Source organism: Corythoichthys intestinalis, chromosome 1 (assembly GCF_030265065.1).
Source record: "Corythoichthys intestinalis isolate RoL2023-P3 chromosome 1, ASM3026506v1, whole genome shotgun sequence".
NCBI lineage: Eukaryota > Metazoa > Chordata > Actinopteri > Syngnathiformes > Syngnathidae > Corythoichthys > Corythoichthys intestinalis.
This window is the reverse complement of record NC_080395.1, coordinates 6,629,305-6,646,922: the sequence shown is the minus strand read 5'-3', so window position 1 is coordinate 6,646,922 and position 17,618 is coordinate 6,629,305. Positions and strand designations below refer to the sequence as shown.

Genomic DNA, 17,618 nt, shown 5'->3' with positions numbered 1-17,618 from the left:
TTCGACAGTTCTTTGGTCTTGGCCATAGTGGAGTTTGGAATGTGACTGACAGGTGTGGACAGGTGTCTTTTATACCGATAATGAGTTAAAACAGGTGCCATTAATACACGTAACGTGTGGAGCCTCGTTAGACCTCTTTGGCAGCCATAACTCTTGCTTGTTTGTAGGTGACCAAATACTGATTTTCCTCTCTAATTTGGAAATTAATTCTTTAAAAACCAATGTGATTTTATTTTTTTTTCCACATTCTGTCTGTCATGGTTGAGGTTTACCCATGTTGACAATTACAGGCATCTCTAATCTTTTCAAGTAGGAGAACTTGCACAATAGGTGGTTGACTAAATACTTATGTAATGCATTTGGACTGGGAGGGGCTATCCAAGAAGATTGGCTGTCGAGCACAGTCAAGAGCAGCCAGTGAGTTTAATAACTACCCCATCAAGGGTTATGTTTTTCACAAATTAGAAAAACTTATTTTTTAATGTGACACATGCACTTGTAATTGTTTTGCTCATTTTGACATCAATGTTTGTGTGCTCACACGTTCCACAAAGCCAAACAATCAGAGAGCTGGCGGAAGAAAACAGATTAGCTGAATTGGTCAAGAGAAGGATGACTTCTTTGGAAACAGCCCATTTCGACACCACTCCCCTCAACTTTTTTTTTTCTTTTTGTTTTTTCCCCTCCACTTGTTTCTTGCTGAGTGCCCACAACATGTTGAGGCACGCCCCTTTAGCATCTGGCGAGGGAGTGCAAAGTATGATGAACTTTCAAACCCTGTACCATGTTTTATCCACGAGATGGCAGCAGCTTCAGCCAGCAGGGGCTGCATGCTGCATGCTTCTGATCTAAACAAAATGACAGTCTAATCAAGCGGTATTATTGTGCCCATTGTGAATTGTTAAAACTTGCAATTCTGTGGGAGTCTTTCAGACGAATTGTATCAAAATATGTATATGTGAGTAAGAATTTTTTTTTTTTGTGAAATAAAATAATAACACAGGAAAAATGCATGATTTTTCTATGATAAAATGCACATTTGATGGGTACACTGCGCCCCTGCCTCCTGCTGGCGCCCTAGGCAACTGTATGGTCTGCCTGATGTTAGGCCGCCTTTGTGTGTCTGTGACTAAATATTATGACCACAATCCAATTTTAACATGATACACTTTAACAAAAGTTGTAATGCAAAACTTGCAGCAAAATATAAATCTGTGAATCATTTTGCTATTTTATTTCATTTGAAAATTGTGGTAATAATAAGTATAATCGTGATCTTTTGGAATTTTTGTCTTTAAGACATTTTGAGAAGAGCATGTGCACGATTTTATATTCATATTTTTTTATTGAATTCATCTATCCATGTATTTATATATTTATTTGAGTTCAGTTTTATTATGTATCGCACATTCTTTGCACAAAATCAATGTGTGGCCACTATTTGTCTGTTTAAAAGTAAGTTGACTGAAAAAAGACCAAACAACAGCAAAAACAAACCTCAACCATGAGAGACAGAATGTGGAAAGAAAGGGACCCCTGTCCCCCCTTTGCAGAAAAACAGCCCCAAAGCATGATGTTTCCACCCCCATGCTTCAAAGTGAATGTGGTGTTCTTCGGATGCAATTGAATATTCTTTCTCCTCCAAACACGAGAACCTGTGTTTTTACCAAAAAGTTCTATTTTGGTTTCATCTGACCATAACACATTCTCCCAGTCCTCTTCTGGATCATCCAAATGCTCTCTAGCGAACCGCAGACGGGCCTGGACGTGTAGTTTCTTCAGCAGGGGGACACGTCTGGCAGTGCAGGATTGGAGTTCCTGGCGGCGCATTGTGTTACTGATAGTAGCCTTTGTTACTGTGGTCCCAGCTCTCTGTCGGTCATTCACTAGGTCCCCCCGTGTGGTTCTGAGATTTTTGTTCACTGTTCTTGTTATCATTTTGACGCCACGGGGTGAGATCTTGCATGGAGCCCCAGATCGAGGGAGATTATCAGTGGTCTTGTATGTCTTCCATTTTCTAATAATTGCTCCCACAGTTGATTTCTTTACACCAAGCGTTTTACCTATTGCAGATTCGGTGTTCCCAGCCTGGTGCAGGTCTACAATTTTGTCTCTGGTGTCCTTCGACAGCTCTTTGGTCTTGGCCATAGTGGATTTTGGAGTATGATTTTTAAATAACAAATTTGCATTTAATTGCATGAAATAAGTATTTGATACATCACAAAAATCGAACTTAATATTTGGTACAGAAACCTTTGTTTACTATTACAGATACCAAACGTTTCCTGTAGGCCTTGACAAGGTTTGCACACACTGCAGCAGGTATTTTGGCCCACTCCTCCATGCAGATCTTCTCCAGAGCCTTCAGGTATCAGGGCTGCTGCCGGGCAACACGGACTTTCAGCTCCCTCCATAGATTTTCTATCGGGTTCAGATCTGGTGACTGGCTAGGCCACTCCAGGACCTTAAGATGCTTCTTACGGAGCCACTCTTTAGTTGCCTTGGCTGTGTGCTTTGGGTCGTTGTAATGCTGGAAGACCCAGCCACGACCCCTCTTCAGGGCTCTCACTGAAGGAAGTAGGTTGTCAGCCAAGATCTGGCAATACATAGCCCCATCTATCCTCCCCTCAATACGGTGCAGTCGTCGTGTACCCTTGGCAGAGAAGCAGCCCCAAAAAATGATGTTTCCTCCTCCATGTTTCATGGTTGGGATGGTGTTCTTGGGGTTGTACTCATCCTTCTTTTTCCTCCAAACACGATGAGTCGAGTTTAGACCAAAAAGTTCAATTTTGGTCTCATCCGACCACATGACCTTCTCCCATTGCTCCTCTGGATCATCCAGATGGTCAGTGGCAAACTTCAGACATGTCTGGACATGCACTGGCTTCAGCAGCGGGACCTTGCGTGCGCTGTAGGATTTTAATCCATGACGGCGTAATGTGTTTCCGATGGTTTTCTTCGAGACTGTGGTTCCACCTCTCTTCAGGTCATTGACCAGGTCCTGCCGTGTAGTTCTGGGCTGATCCCTCACCTTTCTCATGATCAGTGATGCCCCACGAGGTGAGATCTTGCGTGGAGCCCCTGAACGAGGCAGATTGACCGTCAACTTGAACTTCTTCCGTTTTCAAATAATCGCTCCAACAGTTGTTACCTTCTCACCAAGCTGCTTGCTTATTTTCCTGTAGCCCATCCCAGCCTTGTGCAGGTCTATTATTTTATCCCTGATGTCCTTACACAGCTCTTTGGTCTTGGCCATTGTGGAGAGGTTGGAGTTTGTTTGTTTGTGCATGTGAACAGGTGTCTTTTATACAGGTACCAAGTTCAAACAGGTGCAGTTACTTCCGGTAATGAGTGGAGAACAGGAGGGGTTCTTAAAAAAGAACTAAGAGAAGAAATATTTACTAGTTGGTAATGTATGAAATGCTTATTTCATGCAGTTAAATACAAATTTATTATTCAACAATTATACAATGTGATTTTCTGGATTTTTGTATTAGATGCCGTCCCTCACAGTTGAAGAGAACTTATGATACAAATTACAGACCTCTACATGGCTTGCAAGTGGAAAAACCAGCAAAATCCTCAGTGTATCAAATACTTGTTCTCCCCACTGTACAGTACAAGAGTAATGTCGCAATACCCTTTACCATCTCGCATCCACATAGAGTTTAGGACGGCTTACTGAAAAGATAAAGTTGCCCGCGCTTCACGGTAGCAGTGACCATGGGTGAATAAGAGCTGTAGCAAAGAGCTTTGGAGAACAAGGTCCCACATGACAGCGTTGCAGAGTAACATCAAGCCGATGCACATCAATCGCAGAGGGTTGTGCAACTGCAAACATTTCCATTAGACGTCATTACGTTACCATGCAATGGCAGTTCCTGGCACGGGCGACAAACATGTCTTGACGAAAGTATTATTCATTCCACCTATGTTGATATGATAGCGGTATGAACCGCAAAATCTGTTGACATTTTACTAAGCCAAAAGATAATACATAAATCATTTTAAATCATACATTTAAAAATTTTACAGCAGTAATAAAGTAAAAACACTTCAATACAGAAAAACATCTCCCGTTAATTAGGTAATACAGTTGGGCAAATAAGTATTTAGTCAACCACTAATTGTGCAAATTCTCCCACTTGAAAATATTAGAGAGGCCTGTAATTTTCAACATGGGTAAACCTCAACAATGAGAGACAGAATGTGGAAAAAAAACTAGAAAATCACATTGTATGATTTTTAAAGAATTTATTTGCAAATCGTGTTGGAAAATAAATATTTGGTGTATACCAAAAGATCATCTCAATAGATTTTTATGTACCCTTTGTTGGCAGTAACGGAAACTAAACATTTTCTGTAACTCTTCACAAGCTTTACACACCATGTTGCTGGCATTTTGGCCCATTCCTCCAAGCAGATCTCCTCTAGAGTAATGATGTTTTGGGGCTGTTCTTGGGCAAAATGGACGTTCAACTCCCTCCTCACCCCGTGGCGTCAAAATGATAATGAGAACGGTGAGCAAAAATCCCAGAACCACATGGGGGGACCAAGTGAATGACCTACAGAGAGCTGGCACCACAGTAACAAAGGCTATTATCAGTAACACAATGCGCCGCCAGGGACTCAAATCCTGCAATGCCAGACGTGTCCCCCTGCTGAAGAAAGTACACGTCCAGTCCCGTCTGCGGTTTGCTAGAGAGCATTTGGATGATCCAGAAGAGGACTGGGAGAATGTGTTATGGCCTGGATTTTAAGCCAAAACAACTGTTGTGTTTAATAGAACAATATGTCTATATGATGCCATAGCAGATTCATGGCACATTAAGCCCCCAAACTATTTTTAATTTGTCCATTTTACCCTGAAAACCCCCGTTTACAGACGTTGTGCAACCGCTTTTGGTTCAACCCAGCCATAAAACGAAGGTAATTAATTATATTTATTATTCAAAATCTGTTGTTTTTAGCTTAGAATCATTAATTGATGTCTCATATTTTGTTTAAAAAAAAAAACGACTTTAAAAAATTATTCACTCATTTTAAACTTTTAAACAAATTATGTTACAATGAAAAAAATGGTGTCTGTAAAAAAGTCACGAATATCTAGCTCATAACTATCGCTTAATTGTATGTTGTTGTTTTTTTACTGTCGCATTTTCTCCGATATGTTAGATGATAAATAATCGATCCGAACAAAGAAAATTAAAAATAAATAAATAATAATGTTTAAAAGGGTAAAGATATGAAAAATAAAATCTCAACCACTCCTTGATGTCTGCGATTTCTGCATTGCGACCCTTGTTACATTACCATGTTTCACTCATAAAATCCCCCCAAAATCCAGCTGTGGCATTCACAGCTGTGTCTTTACCCTCAGTTATACATGCTACATTGAGTTTTTGGATCGAAACAAGGTAAGTACGCGATAATACCTCGTTAAAGTCATGGCTTCTGTAATTCTGCTCTCGCGTGCTCTCATCTCCAGATAGGGTTTTGCTGTTTAAAATGTTTTGTTTTTTTTCAATGCCTTCCTGTTTAAAAATCTTCTCCCTCCAAAAAAACAACATTTTTAGCTTTCCAATGATGTATCACACATGCATATCGGACAATTTTGAAAGTTGGCTAAATTAAGGGTCTCAGAGCGGAACTTTAAGTCACCTGAGTGTTTTCCGCCAGATACAAATCATCATTATAAAAAACATATGGATTTGAATGAGCTTGAACAGAGAATCAAAATGTAGGAAATAGATGCTTTTATTTCACCAAAAGGATAGTATTGTGCACAAATGAATGACAATTGGGCACACCAGTGGCGCAACTAAGCATTGGGCAGCGAATACGCCTTGTACAGCAAGCCGACAGGGGGCGCCGTCACGAGGAATCCCCCCGATAACCCCCTGGTCCCAATCCAAATTACTCCCATTTTTATTTTTTCATTAACTTAAACCTGTATATTGTTAGGAAAAATAAGTTTTTAGATTAACCTGTTTTATGCAGTTTAAAATCAAATCGTCCCCATCCCAGAGTCACTACAGTATTTAACTATTGCTGCTCATTTTTTCACGCGACTTACGAGGTGTTGGCACCATCACGTTCCACTCTCATGAACTATACAACACTTAAGGCCGTTTCGAACTAGCGGCTGCCTATTGTAAAGGGTTCAGCGGCAACCCATTCATTGTGTATGTGGGAGGGGACTTCTCTGCGAAAATGAGCAGCAGCGGTCATTTTTGGACGGAGCGAAAAGTCTTAAGTGAATTGCTCCCAAAATAGAGACTTGTTCTATTTTCACAGCCCCGCCGAGCTGAACTCAGGTACGCATCCAATAGCAAAAAGTCTGTCAGATAATGCTGAATTTCTCCCAAAAAATGATTGCAGTTACAAATGCTTTGGTAGTAATATGTCAATTTATTTTGCTTGCAATGAAAAAACACAAAAGATGAAATCATTATCATTTTAGTAGGGCTGTCAAATTTAATGCATTAATGGGCGATAATTATTTTTTGTAATTAATCACGTTAAAGTATTTAACGCATTTAAGGCATGCGCAGAATGACCCACTAACGCATTGCCGCATCAGACTACAATAGCGCTGTTTTTTTTGTTCATTGAGAGCTAAGAGGCAGAGAAATAAATGCGAGTGGACACAGGGATTCATTGGGGCCGCGCTATATATGGCATAATCATTGGCAACTCTTTCACAACAATCAAAACTATTGTCGCGAGCGGCGTGATGTCGAATGACAGGAGATTATCTTTTTCTTAACACGTTTCATTGAATACAATGCAGAACATATACCATTTTCAGCCACCACTGACAGTCATGGTTGCCCAACTTCCCATCATGCATTTGGGCAGAACAGTTAAGTCAATACAGTATCATTTACTGAAAGCACAACAAAAATAATATTCCTATCTCTAGGGATGGGAATCGAAATCCGATTCCAATTCGGAACCGGTTCCGACTGTTTCGAGGCCTCGACATCACAATGAAAAAGCCTTAACGATCCCTTTAACGATTCCGAAAGACGCGTATTGCATCGTGACGTGTCTTGTTGTCCAGACGCATCAAACTAGCATGGCGCCAAGAACCACTCGCTCCAAAGTTTGACTACACTTCACCAGGAAAGAGTGTGAAAATGAAAGGTTACGACGAGTAAGCACGAGCATTGCAGCCATAAACATAACAATGACAGCACGTAGGTTCAAACGCTTGAAAGTGTGTCTTCACTTCACGAGGAAAAATTACAACAAAGCGACTTGCAGTCATTGCAAGGTGGAGATTACTGCATCGGGAGGGAATACGACTGCGCTGTCCTCACAGAGAGGCTAAGGCTCAGTTCTAGCTATACAGCTAGCTAAACTCCCAAATGACGATGTAGAAGACGTTGGTATAATTTGCTGACTTTATTCAACCATCACTTGAAGAGTGAAACTAAGAATAGAAATGAAACAAATCAATTTCGTCCCCAATAACAAACAGGTTTGCATCAACGTAAATCAGCGATGATTAGCTGCTAATAACAGTATGGTTAGCATTCGTTCGCTAGCATTAGCACATCGTTCAAACCACTACACAACTGGATTTAAGTGTCCGATCGTGAGTGGAAACACAACAACAACAACGCACATCGTTCAAACCACTACACAACTGAATTTAAGTGTCCGATCGTGAGTGGAAACACAACAACAACAACACAAAAGATGATACATACAGGCGTTGCCTCTGTAGATATTAACATTAACAAAGAATGTAGGCTCGTAGAAGTGTTTCCCTCTCTCACTTCGCTCGCTCACTCGCTTGGATGCGGCATTTCTTCGGGTGCCGAAACTGCGGCCCGCGGCCCAAATACGGCCCGCCTCCACATTTGGTCCGGCCATTTTGATTTTTTTTTTTTTTCTCAATCGTGTTATTTATTTCCTGGCCTTTTTCCTTGAAGAATTCAGAGAGGGTTATTTGGTTATTATGTATTTAATTAATAGTGTTTTTATTATTAATTATTATTATTATATTATTATTTTTATTTTATTTACTTTCATTCCGTGAAGAATCCAGAAAGGGTTATTTGATTGTGGCTTTCTGAAAAACAATATTTTTTTACATTTATGCACTTCTGCAATCGTCACACTTTTTCTGTTACAAACTGACCCCGGCCCCTCATCAGAGAAGGGAAAAGTTATGTGGCCCTCACAGGAAAAAGTTTGGGGACCCCTGCTTTAACACATATTGCCAAAGGCAGAACAACAACCTATCTGCCAATATATACCAATATTTTTTATTTCTATTAGATAAATGTTTCAGTAAAATGTTACACATTCTTGTGTATTTGCCACTTGTTGCCATAGTTAACACTGAGGCTTTGGGCCTCTTTTGATTTCGTTGTGAGTTTGTAACGTTGTGAGTTCTGATGAAACAAACTCGATGCCAATCAAAACGTTTGTTCTTCTTTTTCCCCAAATTAGAATCGATAAGAGAATCGATAAAGAATCGAATCGTTAAGCAATATCGATAATGGAATCGGAATTGTAAAAATCCTATCAATTCCCATCCCTACCTATCTCTCAAAAAAAATAATGTTCACAAAAAGAAAGGCGCTCAATGCAAAGAGAACTGGCATTCCCTATCAAAATAGCTATGCAAAACACACATAAAACTTTGGTCAAACTCTATTCAACATTTCATTCAGCTCAACATATACACTAGATGGCAATATATCGTCACAATATACAAACTATCAGAGGTCTCGTACGTTGTGAAGTCAACACTCAAATGACCGTAAGGTAGAATGAACCCGGAAACTACCCTGAGGTATTAGTTTATTTTTTGATTGAAAACTTTACACATTTTATGAAGGCAAAAACATACAGAGGGGTTTTAATTAGGGCTGTCAAACGATTAAAATTTTTAATTGAGTTAATTACAGCTTAAAAATTATTTAATCGTAATTAATCGCAATTCAAACCATCGATAAAATATGCCATATTTTTCTGTAAATTATTGTTGGAATGGAAAGATAAGACATAAGATGGATATATACATTCAACATACGGTACATAAGGACTGTATTTGTTTATTATAACAATAAATCAACAAGATGGCATTAACATTATTAACATTCTGTTAAAGCGATCCGATACCGATGCGCATTTTTTTTGCCCATATAGGCGTCCGATCCGACATCTCTACATTGAACGCCTACACTAACTATTAATATGTTCGTGCTATCGTCAGCTAGATGTTTTTGCATTTGACACCATGTGGGGGGCCTGTTGACCAGGGAAAGAAGGAGATGGGTGTGGGGGAGTCTATAAGCTAAGTGATTGAAAGGAGTAGAGTGTAGGGATGGGAATCGAAATCCGATTCCAATTCCGAACCGGTTCCGAGTATTTCAAGGCCTCGACATCACAATGAAAACGCCTTAACGATCCCTTTAACAATCCCTAAAGACGCATATTGCGTCGTGACGTGTCTTGTTGTCCAGACGCATCAAACTAGCATGGCGCCAAGAACCACTCGCTCCAAAGTTTGGCTATACTTCACCAGGAAAAAGGGTGAAAATGAAAGGTTACGATAGTTTAGCACGAGCATTGCCGCCGTAAACATAACAATGACAGCACGTAGGTTCGAACGCTCGAAAGTGTGTCTTCACGAGGAAAAATTACAACAAAGCGACTTGCAGTCATTGCAAGGTGGCGATAACTGCATCGGGAGGGAATAGACTGCACTGTCCTCACGAGACGCTAAGGCTCAGTCCTGGCTATACAGCTAGCTAACCTCCTAAATGACGATGCAAAAGACGTTGGTATAATTTGCTGACTTTATTCAACCATCACTTCAAACTAAAAATAGAAATGAAACAAATCAATATCGTCCCCAATAACAAACAGGTTTGTATCAACGTAAATCAGCGATGATTAGCTGCTAACACAGTAATAACAAACAGTTAGCATGGGTTCGCTAGCATTAGCACATCGTTTAAACCACTACACAACTGGATTTAAGTGTCCGATCGCGAATGGAAAAAAACAACAACAACACAGAAGATGATACATACAGGCGTTGCCTCTGTCGATATTTTACAAACATTAACAAAGAACTTAGGCTCGTGGCAGTGTTTCACTTTCTCACTAACTCGCTCACTCGCTTGGATGTGGCATTTCTTCTTCTTCGTGTGTAAGCGGGCGCTTCTTCATGTGAGCGCGTTCTTCTTCGCGTGAGGAAGCGCAAGGGCGCCACCACTTGAGCGTAAAAGCACCATAAAAATTAAAAGGCATGCATTTCAATACACTGGTAAATAAAAACAGGGGTCCCCAAACTACGGCCCGCGGCTCCATATTTGGTCCGGCCCCCTGAACAATTCCAGAGAGCATTTGGAATTTTTTTTTTGTTTTTTTCTCCCTCACTAGTGTTATTTATTTCCTGGCCTTTTTCAGTGAATAACTCAGAGAGGGTTATTTGGTTATTATCTATTTAATTAATAGTGCTATTATTATTTATTATTATTATATTATATTATATTATTATTTTTATTTTACTTACTTGTGTTCCGTAAAGAATCCACAGAGGGTTATTTGATTGTGGCTTTCTGAAAACAATATTTTTTTTTACATTTACGCATTCCTGCAATTGTCACATTTTTTCTGTTACAAACTGACCCCGGCCTCGCATCAGAGAAGGAAAAAGTTATGTGGCCCCCACAGGAAAAAGTTTCGGGACCCCTGCTTTAACGCATATTGCCAAAGGCAGAACAACGACCTATATGCCAATATATACCAATATTTTTCATTTCTATTAGAAAAAGGTTTCAGTAAAATGTTACACATTCTTGTGCATTTGCCACTTATTGCCACAGTTAACGTTGAGGCTTTGGGCCTCTTTTGACCTCGTTGTGAGTTTGTAAGGTTGTGACTTCTGATTAAACAAACTCGATGCCAATCAAAATGTTTGTTCTTATTTTTCCCCAAATTAGAATCGATAAGAGAATCGATAAAGAATCGAATCGTTAAGCAATATCGATAATGGAATCGTAAAAATCCTATCAATTCCCATCCCTAGTAGAGTGTACACAAATCAGCTCTGTGATCAAGAACCAGGTAGTCGTGTCAATCCCTTGTGAGCGTAAGCCCGTTGGCGACCGACCCTACGCCGCCCAATCGCCAATCCCGGCACCGGGACCCCCCACCCGAACGCACCCAATCACATTCAGCCGTATGCGAGCCCCACCAAGCACACGACAGCCACGCAGACGAGCGGAGACGCTACGCGGGCGCCAACCCAGGGCCACGGCTCCCACCCAGCCAGCCCAGGAAGGGGGTTGATTAAATATGACTCAACCTCTGTCCTGTGTCCTTGTGTGTACCATATTGAGCGTGGAGAAAAGAAAGAAGCCCAAGAGGGACCCATTTTTCATTTCGAATACCCAAACATGAATGGGTAGTTGCGCCCCTGGGACACACCCAAGGTGCCGCGTCGAATAGCACGAGGCAGACATGTAGTTACTTGCACGCAAGTAAGTGTTCTCTTAAACTGAAAGGAAAGGCACTAGTTCCAAAGTTTGTCCAAAGGTTGCTCCTTGGTTCAGTCGTGTTTGGTTACGATCATGTGAGTATATACTGTATTCCATTACTTTTCATCTTTTTAAAGAGACAGGGTTTCTTGAGCAATTTCACAACTTTCTGTTGTCTTTTGTAGAGGTGTGACTCACCTCACTGGCGCTTGCTATGTATTTTTTTTTTTTTCAATAAATACTCGGTTGAAAAAGTATGCACACAAGTCAAAGGACAATCTGAAAAAGTAGCATACAACTCATTGGCTGCCATTGACGGCACTCGATGTCCAATCCGTTCCGACTTGGAAGTAGAGATGGGCGCGACCACGGCTAAGATATGAAGGCATTGAAACGGATGAAGATCGGCCATTGTCTTTTTAGAGGTTCTTTTAATCTCATACTGAACAGGAGTTGAAAACACACAATTTTAGGAACAAATGAAAGCAATACTCACCTAAGAGAAATACTTTTATGAAGAAAAGAATACAACGATCCCTCGTTTTTCGCTGTTAATGGGGACAGGACGGGATGCCCCCACGATAATCGGGCATCTACTAGGTAGAGGCAGAGCTTATTTACATTAAAAAAAAAATCCCCCAATATATTGATTAAGATTTACCATTGAAAAGAGATACACGTTTTTCCCTTTTTTTCTCCAAAGTGTAATTAAAAAATATAATACTTTGATGTATACAGTGGGGCAAATAAGTATTTAGTCAACCACAAATTTTGCAAGTTCTCCCACTTGAAAATATTAGAGAGGGCTGTAATTGTCAACATGGTTAAACCTCAACCATGAGAGACAGAATGTGGAAAAAAAGCCCAGAAAATCACATTGCTTGATTTTTAAAGAATTTATTTGCAAATCATGGTGGAAAATAACTATTTGGTCAATACCAAAAGTTCATCTCAATACTTTATGTACCCTTTGTTGGCAATAACGGAGGCCAAACTTTTTCTGTAACTCTTCACAAGCTTTTCACACACTGTTGCTGGTATTTTGGCCCATTCCTCCATGCAGATCTCCTCTAGAGCAGTGATGTTTTGGGGCTGTCGTTGGGCAACACGGACTTTCAACTCCCTCCTCACCCCGTGGCGTCAAAATAACAACAAGAACGGTGAAACAAACCCATAAACACACTGGGGGACCTGGTGAATGACCTACAGAGAGCTGGGACCACAGCCTTCCCTGCCCTGATGAACTTGCCTAAGTATCCTTGAGCAAGATACTGAACCCCACATTGCTCCTGGTGCTGAGTCACCAGTAGGTAGATGGCGATGTAGTGTAAAGCGCTTTGAGTGCCTTGAAAGGTAGAAAAGTGCGATACAAGTATAACACCACAAGTAACAAAGGCTACTATCAGTAACACAATGCGCCGCCAGGGACTCAAATCCTGCACTGCCAGACGTGTCCCCCTGCTGAAGAAAGTACACGTACAGGCCCATCAGCGGTTCGCTAGGGAGCATTTGGATGATCCAGAAGAGGACTGGGAGAATGTGTTATGGTCAGATGAAACCAAAATAGAATAGTTTCTTTTTGGAAGGAACACAGGTTCTCGTTTTTGGAGCAGAGAGAATACTGAATTGCGCCTGAAGAACACCATACCCACTGTGAAGCATGGGGGTGAAAACATCATGCTTTGGGGCTGTTTTTCAGCAAAGGGACTAGGACGACTGATCTGTGTAAAGGAAAGAATGAATTGGGCCATGTATTGCGAGATTTTCAGTGAAAATTTTCTTCCATCAGCAAGGGCATTGAAGATGAGACGTGGCTGGGTCTTTCAGCATGACAATGATCCCAAACACACAGCCAGGGCAACAAAGGAGTGGCTTCGAAAGAAGCATTTCAAGGTCCTGGAGTGGCCTTGCCAGTCTCCAGATCTCAACCCCATAGAAAATCTGTGGAGGGAGTCGAAAGTCCGTGTTGCCCAACGACAGCCCCAAAACCTCACCGTTCTGGAGGAGATCTGCATGGAGGAATGGGCCAAAATACCAGCAACAGTGCATGACAAGCTTGTGTAGAGTACAGAAAACGTTTGGCCTCCGTTATTGCCAACAAAGGGTACTGGACTTTTGGTCTTGACCAAATACTTATTTTTCACCATGATTTGCAAATACTGTAAATTCTTTAAAAATCAAACAATGTGATTTTCTGTTATTTTTTTCCCATATTCTGTCTTTCATGGTTGAGGTTTACCCATGTTGACATTTACAGGCCTCTCTAATATTTTCAAGTGGGAGAACTTGCACAATAAGTGGTTGACTAAATACTTATCTGCCCCACTGTATGTACAGAGGATGCAGGGTCGCTACACAGGTTTGGAAACTGTCTGCCTTTGAAGAAGTCCTCTGAAACAATGCTTAGATGCTTCAGAGCTTAATAATGCACATTTATAACCAATGAACAGAGAATTTGGATCAAAGATTGGAATGCTACAATTTCTACCTTTAGGACAATATAGTAACAATCTTTGAGAACCTCGGCTATTGCATCAAACACAATAGAATATTCACGAAGTGTAATAACTATACTATGAACAGAACAAAATTCTTTATCTGTAAAAAGATTACCCTCATCATTCAATAATTAACTAAAATGTTATTATTGATCCATCTTTCAATACATAAAGATTTATTTCGATACGCCGCACTTCTCAGGCTGCATCCTGCAGACATAAAATGACGACATACTGCCGTCCTCACATTTCGCAGGCTGGAAATGACAACAATTCCACCGCACTCATGCCCCGCAGGCCCGCTAGTGTGACAAGCCTCTCACAAGCACTGGAAAAGACCGGGCGGGTAAGTTTTCTCTTAAAACCCCTGGGTGTTATTTGTCCATTTTTTGGCTTTTTTCGTTTTTTTCTGTGTTTAAAAGGAAAAAAAGCATATGAAAAAATACACTAGGGAGCTGATATTTCCTGCAGGATACTAAATCATGTAGAAGTTCGAAATGGCACCATCCGGCAATTTCTAACTTATTGCAAACAGGCTGGGAAGATTTGCACTAAACTCTTGTTATTTTGCCATTTTTTGGCTCATTGACTCCCATTATAAATCATGATTTTTAATATGCTGTAAACCTGATGTTTTATAATGCATTTTCCGTGATTATTGATGCAATCGCTTCTTTGGCGAGTCAAAAACATGCAGATAAAAAATTTTTTGTGTTGACACCCAGAAGTCACTAGATGGAGCCATAGGCCAATACATGAATTTGCTTGCGAAGCTAGCTTTAGATCGGTCAAAAATTAATGCAATAAAGACGGTTGGCTTTACAAAAAAAATGGTGTCAATGTTGTCTGAGCTCACTTTCAGTCTATTTGGGCATGCGTATTTGCAATTTTGCACGTTTGCACAAGACAATAAAAAGGTACTTCCCGGAAATGCAAAAAAACCAAAACAAAAAACCACGTGTTTATTGTTGTCGTTTGAATTTCAACTTTTATTGGTTGGGTGTTTGAATTTCTTTACTCTCATTGGTTCTGGGCATTTTGGGAGTCTCTGTTCTCGCGAGGATCACCATTTTGCATTTCTTCCAACACAACTGTGATCGATGGCGGCGAGAAGTATTTCACCGCAGGACACGATTCGAATGGTGTTAGAAAATCCTGATTCCGACGACGACGACCTTTGTTCGGACGCTTCTTTGGAGAGCCCAGAAGACATTGAACAAATTCTTCCGGACTTTCGATGCCGGAGGAGGACGGCTTTGATGACGAGGATTAGGAAATAGTTGACAACATAAGGAGATGAAAGCGGGGAGCAGAAGGCGGGGGCACGGACATGACCACGTTGAGGCGCATGACGAAAATGACGGCGATCGAGGTAATGACGAGAGTGAGTAAGCAAATGTTTTGCATATCAAGGTTTGTCTTGTAAAAGCTGATCAAAGATCAAAGCTGTTATTGTTGCGTGCGCTTGTGCTTTGCAGGCCTGTGGCACATACTCCTGCCGCCGGCGCGCACTCAGGTGGCCAATGTGTGTTTTTTCACATGTCGGACATTTCGTCATGCAGCGCGTTTGTGCTGTTCACGGAGATCTACCCTCGTTTGTGCTGTTCACGGAGATCTACCCTGAGTGGAACGTGAAGAAAAGCTACAAGCGCCGACTATTTCTTGAGGAACTTGGCAATGCTCTAATTCGGCCAGAAGTCCTAAAACGGGAACCACCGCCTTCTGCCGAAGGCTTGGTTGAGCAGCGAGCTGGACCCCCGTCCAAGCGCAAACAATGTGGCCTTTGCACAAAGCCACTTCGGGCTTCGAACATAATAATAAATAATAATACATTTTATTTATAACGCACTTTACATTTGAACAACAAATCTCAAAGTGCACATCATGAATTGTGTATGTTGTTATTATGTTAACTGTTATATTGTATGTATGTTTTGTAAAATTGTTAACATAAATTCTATCATCAAATCAGTTATTGTCACGTTATCACAGTCTTGTTCTAAAAAAAAAAAAAAATCTATTGTTACGACTTTTACTTATCCAATGATGTAATTATGTAATATAAAATATTTTAGTTTGATTTATATATAGCCTATATAGCATAGTTAGTTTTACTATTAGGATACTGCTGCTATTATTGTCCATAGGGGGCCAAAACAAAAAAACTATATGTTTAGATAGGTCTGATGCCACTGAACATTGTGAGTGGTTGAAAGTGAAAAAATATTCAGAAATAACTTAGTTATCACACTTCAAAGGAAAAGCCATTTTTTGGACAAAATCACAAGAGTTGAATTTAAATGAGAAAACTGCAATTGTGTAAAAAGTGGGTGTGCATAAAAAAATTGGTTGTTACGACTTGTGGACTTATTCAAGCCTCTAACTATGTGATATGGAATATTGAAATTAGACTTTTGTTTTTTATATATATACAGCATAGTTAGCTTTGCTATTCGGATAATGCTGCTATTATTGTCCATAGGGGGCATTGAAAAATAAAAAAAATAAAAAACTATATATGTGTAGATAGGTCTGATGCCACTGAAGATTTTGAGTGGTTGAAAGTGAAAAAATATTCAGAAATGACTTAGTTATCACACTTCAAAGGAAAAGCCATTTTTTGGACAAAATCACAAGAGTTGAATGTAAATGAGAAAACTGCAATTGTGTAAAAAGTGGGTGTGCATAAAAAAATTGGTTGTTAAGACTTGTGGACTTATTCAAGCCTCTAACTATGTGATATGGAATATTCAAATTAGACGTTTGTTTTTTATTTATATAGAGCATAGTTAGTTTTGCTATTCGGATAATGCTGCTATTATTGTCCATAGGGGGCATTGAAAAATAAAAAAAATAAAAAACTATATATGTGTAGATAGGTCTGATGCCACTGAAGATTTTGAGTGGTTGAAAGTGAAAAAAATATTCAGAAATGACTTAGTTATCACACTTCAAAGGAAAAGCCATTTTTTGGACAAAATCACAAGAGTTTAGTGTAAATGAGAAAACTGCAAATGTGTAAAAACTGGGCATGCATTAAAAAATCGGTTGTTATGACTTAACGACTTATTCAAGCCTCTAACTATGTGATATGGAATATTCAAATTAGACTTTTGTTTTTTATATATATACAGCATAGTTAGTTTTGCTATTCGGATAATGCTGCTATTATTGTCCATAGGGGGCATTGAAAAATAAAAAAAATAAAAAACTATTTATGTGTAGATAGGTCTGATGCCACTGAAGATTTTGAGAGGTTGAAAGTGAAAAAATATTCAGAAATGACTTAGTTATCACACTTCAAAGGAAAAGCCATTTTTTGGACAAAATCACAAGAGTTTAGTGTAAATGAGAAAACTGCAAATGTGTAAAAACTGGGCATGCATAAAAAAATCGGTTGTTATGACTTAACGACTTATTCAAGCCTCTAACTATGTGATATGGAATATTCAAATTAGACTTTTGTTTTTTATATATATACAGCATAGTTAGTTTTGCTATTCGGATAATGCTGCTATTATTGTCCATAGGGGGCATTGAAAAATTAAAAAAAATAAAAAACTTTATATGTGTAGATAGGTCTGACGCCACTGAACATTTTGAGTGGCTG

At 39.8% G+C, this 17,618-nt stretch overlaps 1 protein-coding gene and 1 long non-coding RNA gene across 2 annotated transcripts in view; both read left to right on the top strand.

Annotated features, from left to right (window-relative positions):
* The window catches only part of LOC130919267 (uncharacterized), a 64,180-nt gene that overhangs the window by 26,468 nt on the left and 20,094 nt on the right, over positions 1 to 17,618 (top strand). The window contains exons 12-14 of the mRNA XM_057842239.1: positions 3,666 to 3,727; positions 11,482 to 11,605; positions 14,265 to 14,354. Coding sequence (XP_057698222.1) covers positions 3,666 to 3,727; positions 11,482 to 11,605; positions 14,265 to 14,354 — 276 coding nt within the window. The remainder of the gene's footprint in view (positions 1 to 3,665; positions 3,728 to 11,481; positions 11,606 to 14,264; positions 14,355 to 17,618) is intronic.
* On the top strand, positions 14,381 to 15,979 carry LOC130912089 (uncharacterized). Its single transcript, XR_009062539.1, has 2 exons — positions 14,381 to 15,380; positions 15,487 to 15,979. It is a non-coding gene; the product is annotated as an uncharacterized LOC130912089 (long non-coding RNA).